The sequence below is a fragment of the Stigmatopora argus genome, chromosome 16, assembly GCF_051989625.1.
Source record: "Stigmatopora argus isolate UIUO_Sarg chromosome 16, RoL_Sarg_1.0, whole genome shotgun sequence".
NCBI classification, from domain to species: Eukaryota; Metazoa; Chordata; class Actinopteri; order Syngnathiformes; family Syngnathidae; genus Stigmatopora; species Stigmatopora argus.
Window position 1 is genome coordinate 4,531,283 of NC_135402.1, and position 19,009 is coordinate 4,550,291.

The window sequence follows — 19,009 nt, forward strand, 5'->3', positions numbered from 1 at the left end:
TCACATCGTACGTCACAGAAGTCGCGCTGTGATTGGTCAGTGAATTGGGGCGACGTTCAAGGACAGAAAATGGATCGGAATTTTGGAAACTTTAAAGTGTGTTGCACTATTTCATGAATATTCACATGCAATTTTAATGTGTCTAGTTTAATTTCATAATTATTCATATGAAATCACATTATTATTTTTATGCCTTAACTAATTGTGTCTGCTTCTGCCTTAACTAGTGTGTACTGCTTATTAACAACACAAATACATTGATTTAAACTGTAATTGTTTAAGCAATATTTATGAGTATTTCAGCCAAATATTTGTCTCCTCTCAGTTGGCAATCATCATCCATACCTAATTGTGTAGTTGATTTAAAAAAAAACTCAAACCATCTTACATTTTTAATTGTGATAATACTCTGATACTATGTCCATACACATAATTTTGTTACAAGACAGCAGTGACATCAATATATACAATGATGACCTATGGAATATAAGAAAGTGACATATGTTTTACATTGAATTATATTTTAACATTGAATTTTATGTATACCATATTTAAGAGCACTTGAGAGAATATAACAGTTAGTTATGGCTGCAAAAGGCTTTGGTTAGTTCATGTACATAAATGAACACACAGACCACAAAATATCAGAATCAAAGTGCCAAATATTGTGGTTAGTTAGTGTTTTAAATGAGAAAATCTTCACATTGTAATAAATTTTTTGCTTATATATTTATTCTTGAATGTGCAAGAGGTCATCAATAATGGCTTGTGTCCATTAAGTCCATATCCATAAGGTTGTTACAAGGTTAGAGAGTAAAGAAAAATGTATTGTTAAACAACATATATAATATATTTTCAGAAAAAGGCACATCCAGTATCTGTTGATGTGTACAAACAAAAATAAATCATTTATAAGCAAATACACAAATTATACAACAAGCTAAAAATACTGCAGACTTTTTGGATGATGAAGTTTTTTTAAAGGGAAAGGGGCTCAGCATTTCAAAACTCTACTCAAAGCATCGCTATACATGAGCTCACAGCAGCATTGTCAACATGCACATGTTCTTAAAAAGTTCCAAAGCCAGTGTTGCTTCTAGCTAATGTAAAGCCGCACACGCTGTGATAGGGCACCTTGGCATAGCGGGCACTTAAGTAGGGCGTCACTACAGACCTGACAACAGCAAACATGGCCACATGGCAGGAAGATGACTTGAGCCTGGAGAGAAGTAGAGTAAAACAATAATTTATTAGACAACACGAGCAAGAGCATTTTCAGTATTTTTGAGACCATAAAACTTGTTTTTTTTGTTTACCACTGTCTCCATGCAGACGACACACTCGGAGCTTCCGATTCCCTCTACCGGGCTCGGTGCCGAGGGCGTAATGGGGGTACCGGGAGTACTAAGTGGCGGGCTTGGGGTCGAGATGCCGGAGTTGTTGGGTATTGCGGAAAAGAAGTAACCAGGTGGCTCTGGAGCGGGAATGTCTCTACAAGCACCTAAAAAAGGAGAATAGGTTCAATGAAATGTCATGTACAATCGAAAACTAAACAATATCCAAACTCAATGTTGAGTACAGTTTTCCATTAAAATTACAATTACAAAAATTGAGAATTTATCAAAGACTATCATGTGTCAAAGTGTGCAAGCGTTACCTTCAGGCTTGCGATCTTGAGCCCAATTCAGGAGAGCTGTTTGGATGCCAACTTCGGTAATCCCAAGCTACAAAAAAGAAGAAAAAAAGGTCAAAAATTATTAGCCAAGAGCCCATACTAGTTTCCAAATTCCCCACCAACATAAAACAAATAACACAAACGCTCCAAATTGACAACATTAGTAATAAATGGAACAAACTACTTGCATCATAGACTGAAAAAAGTAGTTCTGGAGCACACATGTTCAAAAAGTATGGTGTAAATTAGCCCATATATTAAAGAGAAATACAAACACATTTCCTAATAGTGTTGTATACAGACCTTCTTTAGATCCGAAGAGTTCATGTGGCAAAGAGCCTCGGTATTCACACGATGGTGAGCCATGATGGGCAAGTAATGCTGAGCTGACAGTTTGCACAGCAGATTGACTAACTCTTTTTCCACACCGGCTTCCTGTGATGGACCCGCATTAATAAAGTTAATTTTTCAGATGCTTCAGTGAGTCAGGTGTATTCACAGTAACACAGTACCTGCATACGCAATGACAACGGCTTGGCATCCAGCAGTCTCTGGTACTGGATCATCCAGTAATTCTGCTGGGTGGACTCTGACTTCAGTTCCATCTCCGCCTAGAAACACCAAAGTGATTTTTAGCCTGGTCATGAAATGAAAATGATTCAAGATGAATGTGCTCACCAGAACTTGCTGCAGTTCTTGTTCTCGCTGGTGCTTCTGTTTCAGCAGTTGCTGCAACATATCACCGAGGGCCGTACGCTGGGCCACGAGCAATTCCTGCGTGAGCGCACGCAACAAACACAAAAAAACAAATGAAAGGATAAGGATAAAAATGTGATTTTGCCATTACAAATGTCACAAAAATGTGTTTAAATCTTTCAGTGCCATTAGCGATCATAGACGTCCACTTTGGCAGCAAATTTGTTCAACCTAACCCTCATCTTAAAGGAAATGTAATGTTGCACATTTAACCTTTTATATTAATTAGTGATATGAGATTTAAAAAAAGAAGAAGCAAATTATAGTAAAATTATGCAGTAGGGGGGAAAAAAGTCAATGAGTGTAGGCAAATGAAAAAGAGCAGTGACACCTACCTGAAGGTTCTCAACATCCAGATTGCGTCTTTTAACTTCCAGTTTGGTCAGCTGCATTAATTCAGCCTCAATAAGCTTGATCTGGAACAGTGGAAAAAGCAATGTGAAGCTAGCAGGGAGAAGCAGCATGCTGCAGATGGCAAATGTAAAAAATGAACAACCATGATGACTTCATGAAATGATTCCTACGGGGTTAGTATATTTCTTGAATATCATGTACTGGTCTACTTGAGGCACTGTCCGTGTTGGGAGGTGAGGCCAAAATGTTGGCAGCCTATCCAGCCAATGGCGGAATACAATTACAGAAAAAAGTGCTTATATTTTGGAGTAGAGTTGGTCATTTGAGTATCTTGTTACATGGCCATTAAAAGCTCTGGCCACATCCTTCTTTGCGAGCTAAAAACTCCACACATCAGCAACTCTAAATACAAACCTGGTTGCGGATGTAACCATGGACAGAATCTTTCTGTAACTGCAGTGCTTGAAATGCGGCTTTTTGCATCTCCTCCTAAAGAGTTCAAATAAAAGAATGGTCATTCATCTCAAAATGTTATTTAATGTGATTGCCACCTGATGACATACGACATACCTCCTGTAAAATTTGAGCAATGGCTTTTGATTTGTCCAAAACTTGGATGGAGAGCATCTTATCAAACTTCCTCTCCAAATTCTCCATACTGTTATAAAATATCCAAAAACGACCATATAAGCATCGTAACACAGGTGGTCAATTAGAACAAACTGGATTATTTGTGTGAATTTTAAACCTTCTGGAAGCCTCAGACACCAAGCTCTTTCTCCGATAGTCACTGGCTTCTTGGAGGAGGCTCACGGCACAGCTATCAGACAGCATCTTCTGCATGGCCGCTACAAATGAGAGAGAGAACTAATTATTAACAGAAAGTAAATCAGGAAGTGGATTCAGCAAAAAAAAAATGCTAAATACATCATGTTTGTCCATTAACTGAGAGGCCGAGATTGAAAATTTCTCCTCATTTCCCTGTTTTACTCAGGAAAACATGAACAACTTAATTGCAATATTGCCAAAAAGTGAATTCATACAAAGCAACATACCTGCTACTTCTCTCTTCCTCAGTGAATCTGCTTCTTCTTGTGTGATGGCAGTTAAATGCTCCATACGGATCCTGTCACAAAAAGAAAATAGTTGAAATACATCCCTCGGTTTTATTCAAAGAGCCAAACAAAATGAGGTAAAATATAAATCAACTATAGAAAGTATAACTCGTGAATCCCATGAGGAATTAGGCATCCTATACTCACCGGTCTTCTTCCATGGCTTGGAGAAACTCAGCACTTTTTTTCTGCCTGCAGAGATCGAAACATAACACGTATAGTTCATGTAGTACCACTGTGATACACATCCACAAAGCCTTCATGTACTACCTGTTGTTATCTAAGAGCATGTTACTGATGCGACTGCTGATGTTGTCTTCGGCTTGCCTCACTTTGTCCAACAACAGTAATCTCTCAGACTCCTGGGCACGTTGCTGCATGGTGACGCCTAGCTCTAGACGTTCTTGCTCCTTTAACATCGGTGCAAAGATGAGGTATTTAGTTTCCCCTTCATTTCTGTTTTGATAACTCTTATAGTCCAAACGATGGACTGGCATAAGAGGATCCAAGTGAGAAAAAAAACCATTGCCCTCCGTACAATAAATAAGAAGAGCATACCAGGCGAACTGAGTTGATGATATCTACTTTATGAGAGGTATTCATCAGTAAGAGCTGAGTGTGCTCATTTTGTTTCTCCTCTCGGTGTCGCTCGAAGGCCAGTTTTTCCTGCTGTTTTTTAATCTGAAGAAAAAAGGATGACAAAAAATGATTTTTGCAAATGCATCATTACGCCTACTAATTCCTGCTAAACCATTTTTAAAACCCTGGCCTTTGTTTTTCTTTGTTTTGAAACTTGAGTTTAGTAAAAGCAGGGTCGTCTTATATTCGGGCCAAAACGGTACTCTAAAACAGCATATTCAGTTTGACTTCAATGAACATGAAATCTTAAAAGAAGACATACCTTCCTCTTCTCATATTCACTGAATTTATTCTGCAACAAAAAGTAAGGGACCCAGGTGAACATCAAACATCTAAATCGTTGCATTAGCGTGTACTAATGAGTTGTACTAGCTATCATACACGGTGTGATCTACCTGCCATGCATCTTCTAGAGCATCCACGCAGTCAGAGTCTTGTTGACCACTGTCACTTTCCAGCACAGGTAGAAGATACTGGGATGGAGGACAATACTCCTCTCCCAGCTCTGCAGGTCAAAAAACTGTTATTGCATTATGTACTCCTTTTATTATCTTAGTGCCATGTAGTAAAAGAAAAAAACACATATGCATACATCACGAAATTGAAGTACAACCTCACCAGAGCATAGGAAGTGCTGGATGCCTGCCGTCCCTCCCATGCAGACAGATGCAGGAGGATAAGTCATTGTGGCTGCATCTAGTATTAAGTTCTGTCACAGTGCATGTTCACACACATACATACTTGCGGTAAGAACATGTTAAGTGATTTGCTATTGTGTGAAATGAATTTTATCGACGAAAACATACCTCCAGTGTACGGATGTAAGCAAAATTTTGGGGAATCTGGATTATGAGGTTGTCGCTCATGTCCAGGGTACGTAAACTGGACAGAGAGCTAATTGTCGAAGGTAGTTCGCTGAGACAGTTGCCTAAAAAAAAAGAGACAATTCCTCGGTAAATATAAACTGACACTGGCAGAAAGTAGTAAGAATGTGACCTTTCAAATTGAGCGTCTGTAGCAGCCGTAGATCCCCAATTGATTCTGGGATGACTTTTAAACGATTCTTCTCCACGTTCAAAATCTGAAAAGGAGTGACACGAATTAACTACCTAAGTAATGTTAAATTTCAAGAGTTCAGTGAAACTTTACCTGCAGACATGTCAGCTTCCCTATGTCATCGGGAAGTGAATTAAGTTTGTTATCATGTAAATCCAAGACCTATAGTGGATAAAATAAACAACATTTTGTTGGTTAATTTTCAGCTAAATGTGTTACTGAGTTGGTCAGTTGCAGTTATTTTGAGAAACTATTGTGTGGTATTTTTCAATTAAAAGATTACTGTGTGGATGTATAATTTTACTCATTAGGCCCTTTATTTGTGAAAAGTATTCAGCACATCACTCTCATTATATAGCATGTAAAAAGGTAGGAGATTTTATTTATATGCCAAACTAACCAAAATAAACATATTTAACCAAGCATTTATATTTGTGTGACTTTACCTTCAGAGTGCCTAGAAAAGTGATGTCAATTCCTTTGGGAAGCAGTGACTTCAGCTCATTGTTGTGTACAAGAAATACCTGTGGAAGCACATCACAAGAAATGTCTTGCCAGCTCAAACTAGTATAGTTGAATGGAGTGTATGCCATTAGCTTTGTATTATCTTACCTTCTTCTGGAGCACTTTGCAAATTGAAAATGCCCCCGGTGGAACCTGCATAAGGGGAAAATTGAATATTCAATGTTCTCCTTTTGCTAATACTAGTCAACCGAAAAATGTTACATACGGATTAGTAATAATGAGCAGTGTATTTGAGTATGTAAATTGCACAGTATTAATCCCCTTTGCTCGTGGTTTCTGTATATCAGATGGCAATCTCTTGAGCTACACTGAGTCTCTTGTTATTAAGCGGTAGTTGTTTTATTTTGTTCTGATTTTCTAGGTCACAGGAGGATTTATTGTGTGTGTATATAGAGTGTCAGGTATAACTTGTCACTGCACATTGAAATTGGGGTTTCTAATGAAAGTGTTCCAATTCTCACCTCTGACAGCTCGCAAGATGAGATGTCCAGAATGTCATCAGCACCTGCTTCCTTTGACTGTAGAATAGTAGTTAGTTACTTTTCATATATTTCAAGCAGTTTTCTTTATGTAACAACTAATGTGTAAACAAATCACACTTTAACATGAAGCTAAAAAATGACCAGACTATTCTCAATAATGAATTGTTTTGAGAGACTCTAATTTGCTGTAATGAGCACTTGTTTTACCCGACACAGCTGATATTCAAGTCTCTTCTGCGAATCATCACTGGGTTTCTTCTTTCTGAAGAACAGAGGCATCTTATATCCTGTCAGTCCGGCTGTCAGTCAGGCCTACTGGGTTTCACTTCAGTCACTCCACTTCAACAAGAGCCACTTGAAAGACTGGCACACCAGATGGAAACCACTCAAGGCGCACTTGCTGAACGCTAAAAGGTAAAAACAACGGACATTACTTAAAAAACAGAATGTGCTATTGAATAATAACAATAATACATCAGTTATCTTGATCATCACGTGTTCGTTGTTACATGGGTTGTCTTTTGTTTTCCTTAAAAAATAAATAATGACAACGTTACATTTTATTTCAGCATTTCCTTACATAATGTTACTGCTGTACTAATTTGATAATGGATGGGTGTGTCCGATGTCAACACAGTAGACGACCCACAAACATATGCAGACGCAGAATTGACAGCATCAGGCGTTCGCTATCTGTTTGAATGTTAATCTAATATATTTGGACAATTCGGTTAAATCGCATGAACTGAAATCGGTTTAGATCATTTCGATTGGCCATACCTTATCCGAAGCACGGTCAGAGCTTTTACAACGGCGACGTGGGCGGGTCATTTCCCAATTGTGACGCGAATTCCCGTTGTTTCCGAGTGTAAATTATTTACAAACAAACTATGCAGATACAAAAAGAATGTTTTCTCTCCGTTCGCTTGATTGCTTAAGATCAGAAATTGCTATAATGACAGCTTTACCTTATCATTGTTCAGATAACCTCAAACTATTACGAGCAACGATCAAAGAGGAAATGTAGATTGTTGTCTGCATACATTGATTAAGTACATAGTATTTTAGGAATTTGTGTATTGTATTTTAAAAATAGCAAATTTAGTTTTTGGACAGGGTTTACGCCAGTCAATTTAACGACGCAAAATCTGTTTTAACCACAGATTTCTTTGGAAACAAAAGAAGACTCACCTACTTCCCCAAATCAAATAAATACATGATTCCAGTTAAAAACACCGATTTGACAAGTGTCTTTGTAAATCCCTCTTTGGTCTTTTCCGAATGATGGACGACTCTGTCAAAACATAGGGACCTTCTACTTCTTTTAGAATTTCCGAAGGTCTCAGTTCAGAAGGGCACGCTACTGCCACCTGCAGGTCCGCATAGTGGACAACATACGCACCTCCAATAAGGTGTATGGTACCCTGTATATATTAGGATTTGAAGAAAGTTCTAAACATGGCTTTCTTCACATTATATATATTTGCTAGCTAAGGGAACAGTTTCCTTGGCAAGCAAATATTAATTGTACTAAAAGTAGTACTAGCTCACTGTATGCGAAAGTATACTGGACATTTCAGGATTCAATTTTAGTTGCGTTTTTAGCAGTATTTTTTAAATATGAGTCTCCATAACTGAATAAATCGGTCTGTAGTCCGCTGTCAATTTTATCCACAAGAGGTCACCCTCCACTCCCCTAAAACAAATTGGGCAATTTTTGAACTCTATAACCACTGAATGATGTGCGTGATCGTTCTAGTATTCAAAACAACATCCTATTCATCAATTCAATACTTAAGTGGTAAAGTGAAGGACCCCTGCCTGTCCTTCCAGTGTGAATAAATTGGACATCTAACACCGTCCTTGGCAGCCAAAGCAGAGTTAACTACATCATTGAATTTATAGGCCAGAAACGTGTGGTTTTGATTTAGGCATAAACAGAACACATTGTCATAAATGTTTGCTTTGTTGTTAAAAAAAAAGTTATTTCATTCTGGTTTATGATGTATACCGTTATTGATCGCCGTGTCCAATCATCGACTATGAAAAAGACCGATTAATCTAAAGCCACGCCCCCTTTAACGTAGGTGGCTGCGGGTGTAGCGTTGACTTATTTAACAACAGAGCGCAAGACTTGAGGGCAGCTTTGCTGTCAAAGCGATGGCTGCAAACAGATTTTTAAACAAAAGTGCAAGTGACTTGCTGTTACCTCAACTGTTTTTTCACTGTCGAAGGGGAGCTATTTCTGTTGTTTTTTAGGACTCTCATTGCAAGTGGATTGGAAAAAAAACTGCAAGAAGAAAAGAAGCGTCGTTTTCACCTGCGTCTTTCTTGGGGCAAGTTATGTAAGTTTAATGATAATATTTATCTTTTTAAAATCATTTTTATGGGAAAGTAAGGCAAGTTGCAAAAACAATTTAAAAAAATACAAATTAACAATATTGGTGAGGGATTGGGCAATATAATATATATACTAGTACTGCGATAATAAAGTAAACTTTAAATTTAGTCACTAGCCAGCAGGGGATGCTGTGGAAATGTAAACACCAGTGTGCAAAGTGCACCTGGTCAGCAACATTTTTTGACTGATTTATTCCTAAATATAAAGGCATCTGACAACTCTATGGAAAGTTTTTAAAAAGTCATATTTTTTTATCTTTTTATCTTATTTTAACCAATTTTTCATTCTGTACTACTAAACGATGCCGATGACACTAATGTTTACGTGACGTTATTTCTCAACATATCTCCTTGACCTTCCCCAAGGTCCTGCAAGTGGGTCAGGTTTGATTGATTCATTTATTTGCTGATCTGTTTCGGTTGCAACGATCTACGGGGTTCACAGTTAAATGTGAAGTGGTTAGGGTGAGTATCTGCTCATTTTAATTCGAGTAGGAAAATCATGGATGAGGTCATGCCCCAAATGGAGAAGCTAAAATATCGTGTGTTTTGTTTCATAAGTGAAAGAAGGATACTGTAGCAAGGTGCTCCATAAATTGATTGGTGAAGTTTCGGCAGACGAGGTGGCTTGGGCAACTGGATAAGGGGCCTGCTGGACACATCCCACTTCCATGGAAGGCGCAGAGGACAATTCAGAAGCCTCTTCGGTCCCCTCTGACTAATATTTTCTAACTTCTATTGGAAAGAGAAGTAACAGAGTTAGTTTGGTACTAAATCAGAGCGGTGAATTGATTTGGAATTCTTCAAGCTATTTATAATCATAAAAAAACTGCTCAGTTATGCATAGGCATGACTGAGCCAAAAGAGGTCTGGCTGAAACAAAAACTTATGAACCTTTAAAAATTGGAATAAAGTAATTGTAAAATACTGTGATTCCAAAGTAGCCTTTAGGTTTTTTTTACCTGGAATCCTTCTCCAAATAAGAATAATATTTAGCTATAATTAGGACAGTGTGATTCGCTGCAACTGCAAAAAATCACCATTTGTGGCTATCGTACAAGTGCTTTTGGAAGGAAACAGTTGACCCTTGTTACCTCATTTAGAAAAATAATTTAAACTTGCAATTATTTTTTTGTTGCTTGTTGGCGCTAATTAAGAAAGGATCATTATGAGGAAGGAAAGTTGCTGATGGAGCACCAACTATACATCACACTGGAGTCAGTGGAATGTAAAAGCAATGATAACCATAAAAGTCAAATTGGGTTTTCAACAGAATTGATTACCCATTGACGTGGAACTTGTGTAAATAGAAATGTGTGATGTGTGAATGGTAAAGTGTATCACATTTTACACTTTATATTATTATATTATCTTTATACATTTCATTCTGATGTGGACCCAAAGTGTTTTAAAATACCATGAAAAGTCCCTATTTTTTATTTAGACATTTCTTCTAATCGAAGATGTTTCTCGTCAATGTTTCCTAAAAAATAATGTTTTTCTTTTATATATTTATTTGCTGTGTCTGTGAATGAAAGTGGAACCTGCAACTCACCAGCGTTCCAAGGCATGAATTTCAGCATTTCTGATTCAGCACTCTACATTTCTCTTGTCCTCTAGTTGTGATGGTGAACAGCAGGGTGGAGGCGCCCACAGTGGCCGTGATGGGTGGGACGACAGGTCGGCTGTGCGCAGGCTGCGGAGGTCGAATTTCGGACCGCTTCCTGCTCTTCTCCATGGAGCAGTACTGGCACACGCATTGCCTCAAGTGCTCCTGCTGCCATGCTCAGCTGGGCGAGTACAGCAGCACCTGCTACAGCAAAGGAGGCATGATACTCTGCAAGAACGACTACATCAGGCAAGCACGGCTCACGCTTAGAGGAAAAAAACTTTTACAAACTATCCTTTGCCAAGTTTTGTGATTGGAAACCGCTAGTTTGATCACACTTACTGTTACAGGAGAGTAACATTGGTTGTGAGATTGGTCATTTTTAGCTGGGATAGGCTCCAGCACCCCCGCGACCATCGTGAGGATAAGCAGTTCGGAAAATGAGTGGATGATTTTCAACTGAATTCTTTAGATTTTTATATACACAGCATAAAATACTTCTATTGAATTGAATACAGCTTTAACATGTTCTCTATTGGGTTTTGATTTGAAAAAAATGCACTGTATCAGGTTTGTTGTGCAAATTGCAAATAACTGTGACTATTAACGGGAATGCTAATAGCACACAAATTGAGACGTACCAGGCATGGTCCGTTAACTCTATTTCTGTCTTTTAAGAATCTACATAATAGACGAAATAGCGTTACAGCTTTTAATGTTTAGTTTTGTTTTATTTGCGCTTTTTCCCAGGCTGTTTGGACATAGTGGAGCTTGCAGTGCATGTGGACAGTCAATCCCCGCTAGTGAGATGGTAATGCGAACACAAGGGAATGTTTACCACTTGAAGGTGAGTGTGATGATGTTACTGATTATCTCAATGTTTGGGAAATTGGATCTCAAGCTTCAATAAAGTGCTCAAAGATCTTCAGCTAAAGGATTAACTGGTCTTTGATGTGTCAGTGTTTCATTTGCGCAACCTGTCGGAACCGCCTGGTGCCCGGTGATCGCTTTCATTACATCAACGGAACGATCTTCTGCGAACATGATCGGCCGGGAGGTGGGCTACTTGGTGGGCATTCAACTCAAATGCAAGCTAATGGCATCTTGTCCGACCAGAAGGTGAGCAGCGTTGAGGTGTTTGTGTTCATTTACAAATGAAAAAGCTTTATCAGGAAGCAGCAAACATCGCTCCTGTCTTTTTTTGTCTGAAAATAATTTATTTCAGGTGAAATACGAGTGGGAATAATAACATCAAGCATGATATACTATTGAGAAAACCTTTGTGTAAATACAGAAATTATTTTTGTAATGAGCCTCATTTTGCACTTTTTTTTTAGGTCTGCTGAGAAATAAGATGGGAAAACATGACTGTCTTCTCCATCGGTTTTTCTTATCCCCCTTCTACAGCTTCCTCTAGTCAAGCCAGCTTTAGTCATGCTTTTATTGACAAATTGAAAGTTACTTCCTTTATTTTAGGGAGGATTGTGGGTCCACAAGACTGTCTTTTATGAACTGTGGCAATAATATTGTGAAGATCAAGCATTGGCTGTAAGGATGGAATCAGGCATTGACATTTCCTTGCAGTGATACCAATGAAAAGTAGGATGGCTTTTGCCAAAACTTCCACAGAGTGGATATTAAATCTGGAGGTAACACGGTAACATTGCTTGAACAGAACTAACTCTACTCATACAAAATGTATGAAACTTGTGTGAGTATTATGGTATCCTTTGTTTTCCCCCCCACATGTGTTGTAACAGAAGCATTAAAAACACCATTCTGTATTTTCTATTTGCAAGTGTACAGCTTAAAAAGTGGCAAAAGTGTTGGTTCTTTTTTTATAACTGTATTCATATGCCGCTTTTTATATTTTATTTGTCCAAGTGTGTTGTATGCACGATATTCAAGTTGGCTTTTGCCTGTTTTTTATTTCTCTAGCACACACAATAGCACTACAATTCGAGTAAATTCTGAAAGCAATGAGCTTTTATTTGTTTATTCAATTTTAAACTGCTCAAAGGATGAGCACCTTGCACTTAAACCTTGCTACTAGAAGTTGTATGTTAACTAATATCTTGTTGGATTTCGAACCCTTCCTTGTAATATACTGTATATTCAACTAAATTTTGGCTGTCCAAAAACTGTCTTTTGCAGTAGAAACATTGAATGATTTAGCATCGAATTTGAATATCAATTGTGAAAGCATTGCACATCAGCTTGTTCATTTTACATAAGCAACCTGGCAAGCTAATAGCCTTTCCCTGGCATCTTAATTGTGCAATACATTCAAGCTGATTTGCTGTAATAAAAATACTTTTGTTGACGTTTATTTTCCTCTGATTGCCGTGCATCATGTAATAAAACCCACAATGAAGTTGGTGGTATAAAGTCATCAATCCTACAGTTGAACATTCTGGCCCAGATTTCATCAGTTTGTGCTCGTTCAAACCTTTTGGCTTTTGCCAAATGCAAAAACTCAGTTTGAAACTTCAGATATTTTGTCTGTAAAATGTGATGCTCCGCAGACTAACCCCAACAAGTCAAGTACAGCACGTGAATGCGAATTGCAGATTGTGCGACCCAACGGAGCTCTCTGTTATTCACGGTAGAAAAGGTTTTTGGGCATTCAAAGGGAAGAGCAAGAGCACTTGTGATATGTTAATTCACAAAAGCAGCATCAGGATAGTTTTGCTGACATTCGAACTCTAGTCTCTTTAAAAGTGGAGTAAGGATGTTCTTTTGTTTCTCAAACAAGCAAGGTTGATTACCCACAGGAATGGGATTTCAGACTTGTGATCTTAGTCTATTACAGAAACAATTAAAGGGGGATGCACCAGAGGCCTTGGTAGACTTGTGATGCACTCCTGTGTTGCAGCCTAATGAGGCCTAATTAAAAGGGCAGGGGCTTTGCTTTGGGCACCAGTTTGTGAGCTCCACTGTTGATTGGAGGACGGAGGAAGACGATGAGAGAGAACGTGCAAATGTATTTGCACTCCATCTTTAACACAACGAATACAGCAGGGTCTAGTATGGTGTCTGTAAGATTAGTATGGAAGTAAAATAAGATGGCTGGCACTATATTTGGCAAGGTTTTGCTTAAGAATCTTGTGTTGCTTAAGTGCTAGATTGGGGTCTAGTGTTCTTTCTATCCACCTGATGCCTTCATTTGTCGTGCTACCAACATTTTTAGACGCAATAGAAAGAGTGTGTTCTTGTGTGTCGTACTAAATTTAACATTTGAATGTTTTTCTGCAGAGTGAGAAATTTAAGAGTTGAAATTCTCAGGTATTGGTGTCTCATCAAATTGTATTTTACAGAGGTTTTACTGCAAATTGAGCAACTAACTGGTTTTTCTCCTCTGTGTGGAGAATATGGTAGTGTAAACTGCACTTTTTTGTATGTGATTCAGAAATGTTTTTACGTATTTGAAATTGTTTTAAGGCAAACTGAGCAACTCAACAGTTTCTCTCCTGTATGTGTTTTCGTATCTATTATCAAAGTTCCTTTACAAGGAAATTATTGCTGAAAACAAAAGGGATTTGTCATCATCTCAATTCATTTAAGAGTGAAAGTAGGTTAAGTGCCACAAAATGCATGGAAGTCTGACTACTTCAGAGAAGACACTCTTCATCAGCAGTGATCATCTTATCAAATATATATTGTACAACATATATGCCGCATCAGATAGCATCAGCAGCTATACAAAATGGATCTGATGTTATAAGCAATTAAGGAAGGCATTTGAGGTGGGAATTCTTTGTGGTTGAGGAGGTGTAGTCGATATTTCATCCAATCAGAGTCGTTTGAATAATTAAACTGATCAACTTAATTAGCTTAATTAAGTTGATTTGACGACGGATCACTGCCATATGGTGCCGGGAAACAAAAAGAGAGGGGAACTAATTAAAAGTAAAATAATGAGGATTTTAATTAACTGGTTCCCTAGACATTAGCAAGTGTGGGATGCGGAGTTGTAATTAAAAAGTCCTGTTGTGCTGGCAACATTCTACCCCTCCTTGTTTTAATATCGACAAGGGTTCCATCCATCTAATTAAATCTGGAAATGAATAACATTGAAGTTCCCTGTTTAAGTTAGGCGTCCTGACTTTGACTTGCAAAGCTACAAGACATTTTGATATTTCTTAACAACTAGGACGGACAGGGAATGGCAGTTAGATTTGGATTTTGTGAGAGGAGAAAACTCAAAATGACATTTGTAAAATAAATTGTGTGGAAATTTTTACTAATCCCTCAAGATCAATAACCTAATTAGCAAAACACCTCGATTAGGTAGGAATGATAAGCAGATGAATTTAATATATGATTTTGACAGTTACATTTAAGAATGCATATTGCAAAAGTAGTTTCTAAAAAAGTTTAAAAATATCTCAATCCGGAAAATAAATATTCAATACATTTACTATAAATTCAAATTTGGCAATGGCATATATGAGGCTTTATGTGAGTTTTATGGAGTAATATGTAATATAATTAATTAATAATTTGCATGATGTTAAATTGCAAAATGGAAGGAAGACAGATTGATGGCTTAGCATCTAGTGCAGAAATATCTTATGAAGCATATTGGATTTCTATACGTTAGACAAATAAAAAAAAGAAAAAGCCAATTCAAATTTTGATTGTACCTTACTGACCAAAGCCAGCAAAGGCTATTGCTATAAATTATCCTAATTAAATATCTCTATGTGTTAAAGAGTGGTTTTGCTCCCCAACAAGCTCCAAATCCAACCCTCCTCCCTCTTAAGCGTCAACATTTACCACCTGACAATCATGAACATCCGCCTAAATACAACAATCATAACCGCATTTCCGTGCGTGGCAATAAAAAAACGACTGGACTGAAAATCCACAATGAAGACTAATCTATATCCTAATTAACTGAGACCTGCCAGATGCCAGTTGGGACTTTAAAGAGGAACTCTGCAATGTCAACATGAGGACTGCAGTTGCGAGCAGCTGTCCTCTTATGATCCCACTATTAGTAACTACAGTACTGCCCCTCTGTCTTCATTAGGGTGTATTTCATTTAGTTTTTTGGTAGTTGTGTCTGACATCACCTCCTTCATGAGGCATACGTAGGTGTCCCCAGGAAGCTCTAGGTGTACAGGCATTCATTAGCACTCCGTAATTAGGAACAGATGCAATTCACAGCTCAGCATCCATCCACCTTATGATGAGGCGCATTCACAAGGAACTACACTCTATCCCACAAACTATACTGCAGTCGTTCATGCCCTGTTTCACCTCAGGACAACTTTGAGACTTTTTAGGAGTCTGCTTTTTTCGGGGGGGAAATGAGCTTGGTGTGTGCTTAGTACGGCCCGGTTTTTATTGGCCCGCAGCAAATTATGAAAATATCGTTGAATAAGCAAACTTAAATCAGCCTACATTCAGTTGCATGCAGTGCATCAATTAAACAGTGCCTACAATATTTCCAGTCAATGAAGGAAATTGTGTAGAATTTCAGTATATATATATATATACATACAGTTAACTTCACATTAAATGAAAAGTGATTATTTATTTTCTAATATACATACTATATTACTGTATTATTAACTTCAGATTAAATGAAAAGTGATTATTTATTTTATAATTTACATAGTATATTACTGTATTATTTTGTTGCTGCCAATTTATTTACTGCCATTGGCGGTTATAGATGTCAAATCCATTTGCACTGGGAAGGATGGCATTGAGTTTATGTTTCACTGCAATGGATTTTTTAAAGTTTGGACATCCTTAATGTAGACAATTGTTGGATTAAGTTGTAAACACTTTTGGGTTGCTGTAGTGGGTTTTTCTTTCCTGCTAGTAAAATATTTTAAGAGAATGTACAAAATCATGTTTTTCAGCAATTGGCTCTTGTTCTAACAAATATTGATATTGAATATTTATTTTCATGATAGGTGTAATTATAGCTTGTGATGCATGAAATAAAAGTAGGCTCCAGAATTGAAATTGTGTAATTTAAAAAAATGCATGCTCAATGTGATTCGAATCAGGTAACTAACTGACTTGGACAGTTGCACGACATTCCTTTTCATTAGTCACATGACCAATAAATACAGGCAACCAGTTGCTTTGGCGGACATAAATGCCAACACAAGAATTCACCGATGAGGTGCTAAAGCAATTGCTATTGTTTAACCTTCAGGTTCGAAATCAAACCAAAGGCACGGGATACATTTATTAATAACATGAGCAAACCTGGATGATTCCGAGAGACCCAATTCCCATTCACAAAGGATAAAATAACCATCTGTTGAGTAATTAAGCCTCTTCATTGGATGTTGGATAATGCAGTTTAATTTAACTTAATGTGATTGTCGTCCGTAGGAAATTGCTTGTAAGCATTAAAAGCTATTGAAGCATATTTAAGAGCAAACAGAAGGTTGACCAGATGAGTCTGCAGTGTGGGAAGAGCATTCAATTTCGTTCATGTTTCCCATGTCTTTGCTAATCATTAGGGTGTGAAATTTGAGTCATATTCTGTTAATGTTTCTTAACTTCACTCGTCCTTTTTTTGGAAGTATTTCTGGCTCCACAGATTTAGATTAGAATCATTGTATACCTCAACAATTTTCACACAGATCTCCATTTTCAGAGGTTCAAAATGATGACTATAAAAATGCAATTTGATAAAACAGTGTTGGAATGCTAATGCAGTAAGTCATGTTTATGAACAATCAAAGAACGTAGCATAGAAGATATATAGATATATACATATATAGATTTTAATGCAAATATTTTTGGGGTAATTTTGATTTGAATGCTGCATCTTAACATAGAAAGCAGCATTCAAATCAAAATTACCCCAAAAATATTTGCATTAAAATCTATTCACCATGAATACCAAAGAAAACAGCTAATAGTACTACATATCACAGTAAGTTTGCACTTTGCAGAGTAGTCAACACATTAGAAAAAGCATGTCGAACGTACTCAACAGTAAGGATTTACACTTTTACTTTGGTTGGCATGAAGATCTTACCCTTTGCTGGGGACAAATGGCATGTTAAATGTTGAAATTGTCGGGGCTGTAAATCTTAGCTAAAAGCTAAAAATGAAGGGAACAAAAGGGCAGTTGTCCTGTTGGCAAACTCAGCTGGCCACCAAGAAGGCACTCTTTACTGGCTTAGCTGATAGAAATCTGCACTGACATTTTCCTTTCCTTTCTATCTGAAAGAGCTCTGGACTGACATTACAGTTAAACATTTCAAAGGCCCAGTGAAATTGCCCTTTTTTTATATTAACTGAGGCCAGCTCTCTCGGGATGGGGGACGAGGGAAATCATGGGAAATAAGGGAAGGCGTTTCTCAAACCAACATTTTTCAACTGTGCAAGGAAAATGAAGTAATGCAGGAGTACAATGAGCGCCACCGACGCAATTTAGACTATTCAGCTAAAAATTGGCTTATGCTTAAAATTGCTTGCAGATATTACACTATAGTATTGACAGAGGACGGGTGAGAACAAATATGTAGGAAAAGAAATTTGGGAACATGGATGGATAATTAGAATTAGGAAAGAAGAATATCAGTTGCTAACAGTTTTTATGTCTCTCAAATAATGTTTAATTTTCTTACTGTACAATGTACATCCTAACTTTGCTGATAACTGGATTCATCGCATTACTCAAGGCTGCTCTCTGCTGGTAAATTAACAGGTAGAACCAAAAAATGTTGGCATCAATGTTTAGTTTGCATGTATGTTATCTTTTATAGTATTTTGGAAACGATTTCACTTAATATTCATTCATTTAATCTCTGTTAGATTTGTATTTAACCTTAAAAAACAAGCAGGATTTCAAATTAATGGCTTAGTGTGAGACATACATGACCCCAAATTCTGCAATCAAAAAAAAATATATATATTTATATATATTGGAGGAGTGAGGAGCCATTTACCCAAAAAATATGATTCATCCGTGTTTCTTTGTGTGAGCGTTGCCACAAAGACTTTAATTAAAAATTTTGGTAAACGAATTTGCAGTTGTGCTAATCAATCATCAGTACTGCATTTATTTGGCTAAACACAGAAGTATTACATCCAATTAAGCAAACAAAATTGCATGCAAAAGTTTGTCAAAAATGTTATTAAACCAAATTAAATCTTTCATTTTTTTCAGTGCTGAAATGGCTCTTTCAAGGACAACGATGCCTTTTAATGAATTACATTTAGTACTTAATATAAAATAATAATTCTTTAGTATTTTCACATAACTTTTTAACTAAAGGGAATAAAATTAGAAAAGGTAACCTTTTGAATTTCTCATTTTCTGAGGGTGCTGGAGCCTATCCTAAATGACTTTTGAATTCAGTTATTCTAAAAAAGCCAGGGAGTCTTTAGCTGTAATGAATTTTAATTAATTGCA

The 19,009-nt window shown here is 37.2% G+C and overlaps 2 protein-coding genes across 4 annotated transcripts; one reads left to right on the forward strand and one right to left on the reverse strand.

Annotated features, from left to right (window-relative positions):
* Positions 1-377: 377 nt before the first annotated feature.
* Positions 378-9,265, reverse strand: lrsam1 (leucine rich repeat and sterile alpha motif containing 1). Of its 2 annotated transcripts, none has more exons than XM_077623139.1 (25): positions 8,812-9,265; positions 6,810-7,009; positions 6,582-6,638; positions 6,208-6,252; positions 6,042-6,119; positions 5,689-5,757; positions 5,536-5,620; positions 5,346-5,467; positions 5,158-5,248; positions 4,935-5,044; positions 4,802-4,831; positions 4,459-4,581; positions 4,171-4,310; positions 4,048-4,092; positions 3,841-3,911; positions 3,534-3,633; positions 3,356-3,443; positions 3,200-3,274; positions 2,767-2,847; positions 2,354-2,449; positions 2,188-2,286; positions 1,979-2,110; positions 1,658-1,724; positions 1,317-1,501; positions 378-1,219 (listed from the first exon to the last, which is right to left on the reverse strand). In XM_077623139.1, exons 2-25 carry the CDS (start codon positions 6,879-6,881, stop codon positions 1,097-1,099), a joined length of 2,184 nt encoding a protein of 727 aa, XP_077479265.1. In that variant the 5' UTR covers positions 6,882-7,009; positions 8,812-9,265; the 3' UTR covers positions 378-1,096. The 2 variants fall into 2 exon arrangements, with proteins under 2 accessions (XP_077479265.1, XP_077479264.1); XM_077623138.1 differs by lacking the exon at positions 8,812-9,265 and adding an exon at positions 7,794-8,746.
* lmo4a (LIM domain only 4a) lies at positions 8,711-12,924 on the forward strand. Of its 2 annotated transcripts, XM_077623140.1 has the most exons (5): positions 8,711-8,947; positions 10,623-10,860; positions 11,362-11,458; positions 11,572-11,730; positions 11,949-12,924. In XM_077623140.1, the coding sequence occupies exons 2-5, from the start codon at positions 10,628-10,630 to the stop codon at positions 11,955-11,957; spliced, it is 498 nt and encodes a 165-aa protein (XP_077479266.1). In that variant the 5' UTR covers positions 8,711-8,947; positions 10,623-10,627; the 3' UTR covers positions 11,958-12,924. The 2 variants fall into 2 exon arrangements, with proteins under 2 accessions (XP_077479266.1, XP_077479267.1); XM_077623141.1 differs by lacking the exon at positions 8,711-8,947 and having other exon boundaries at positions 10,422-10,860.
* Positions 12,925-19,009: the final 6,085 nt, after the last annotated feature.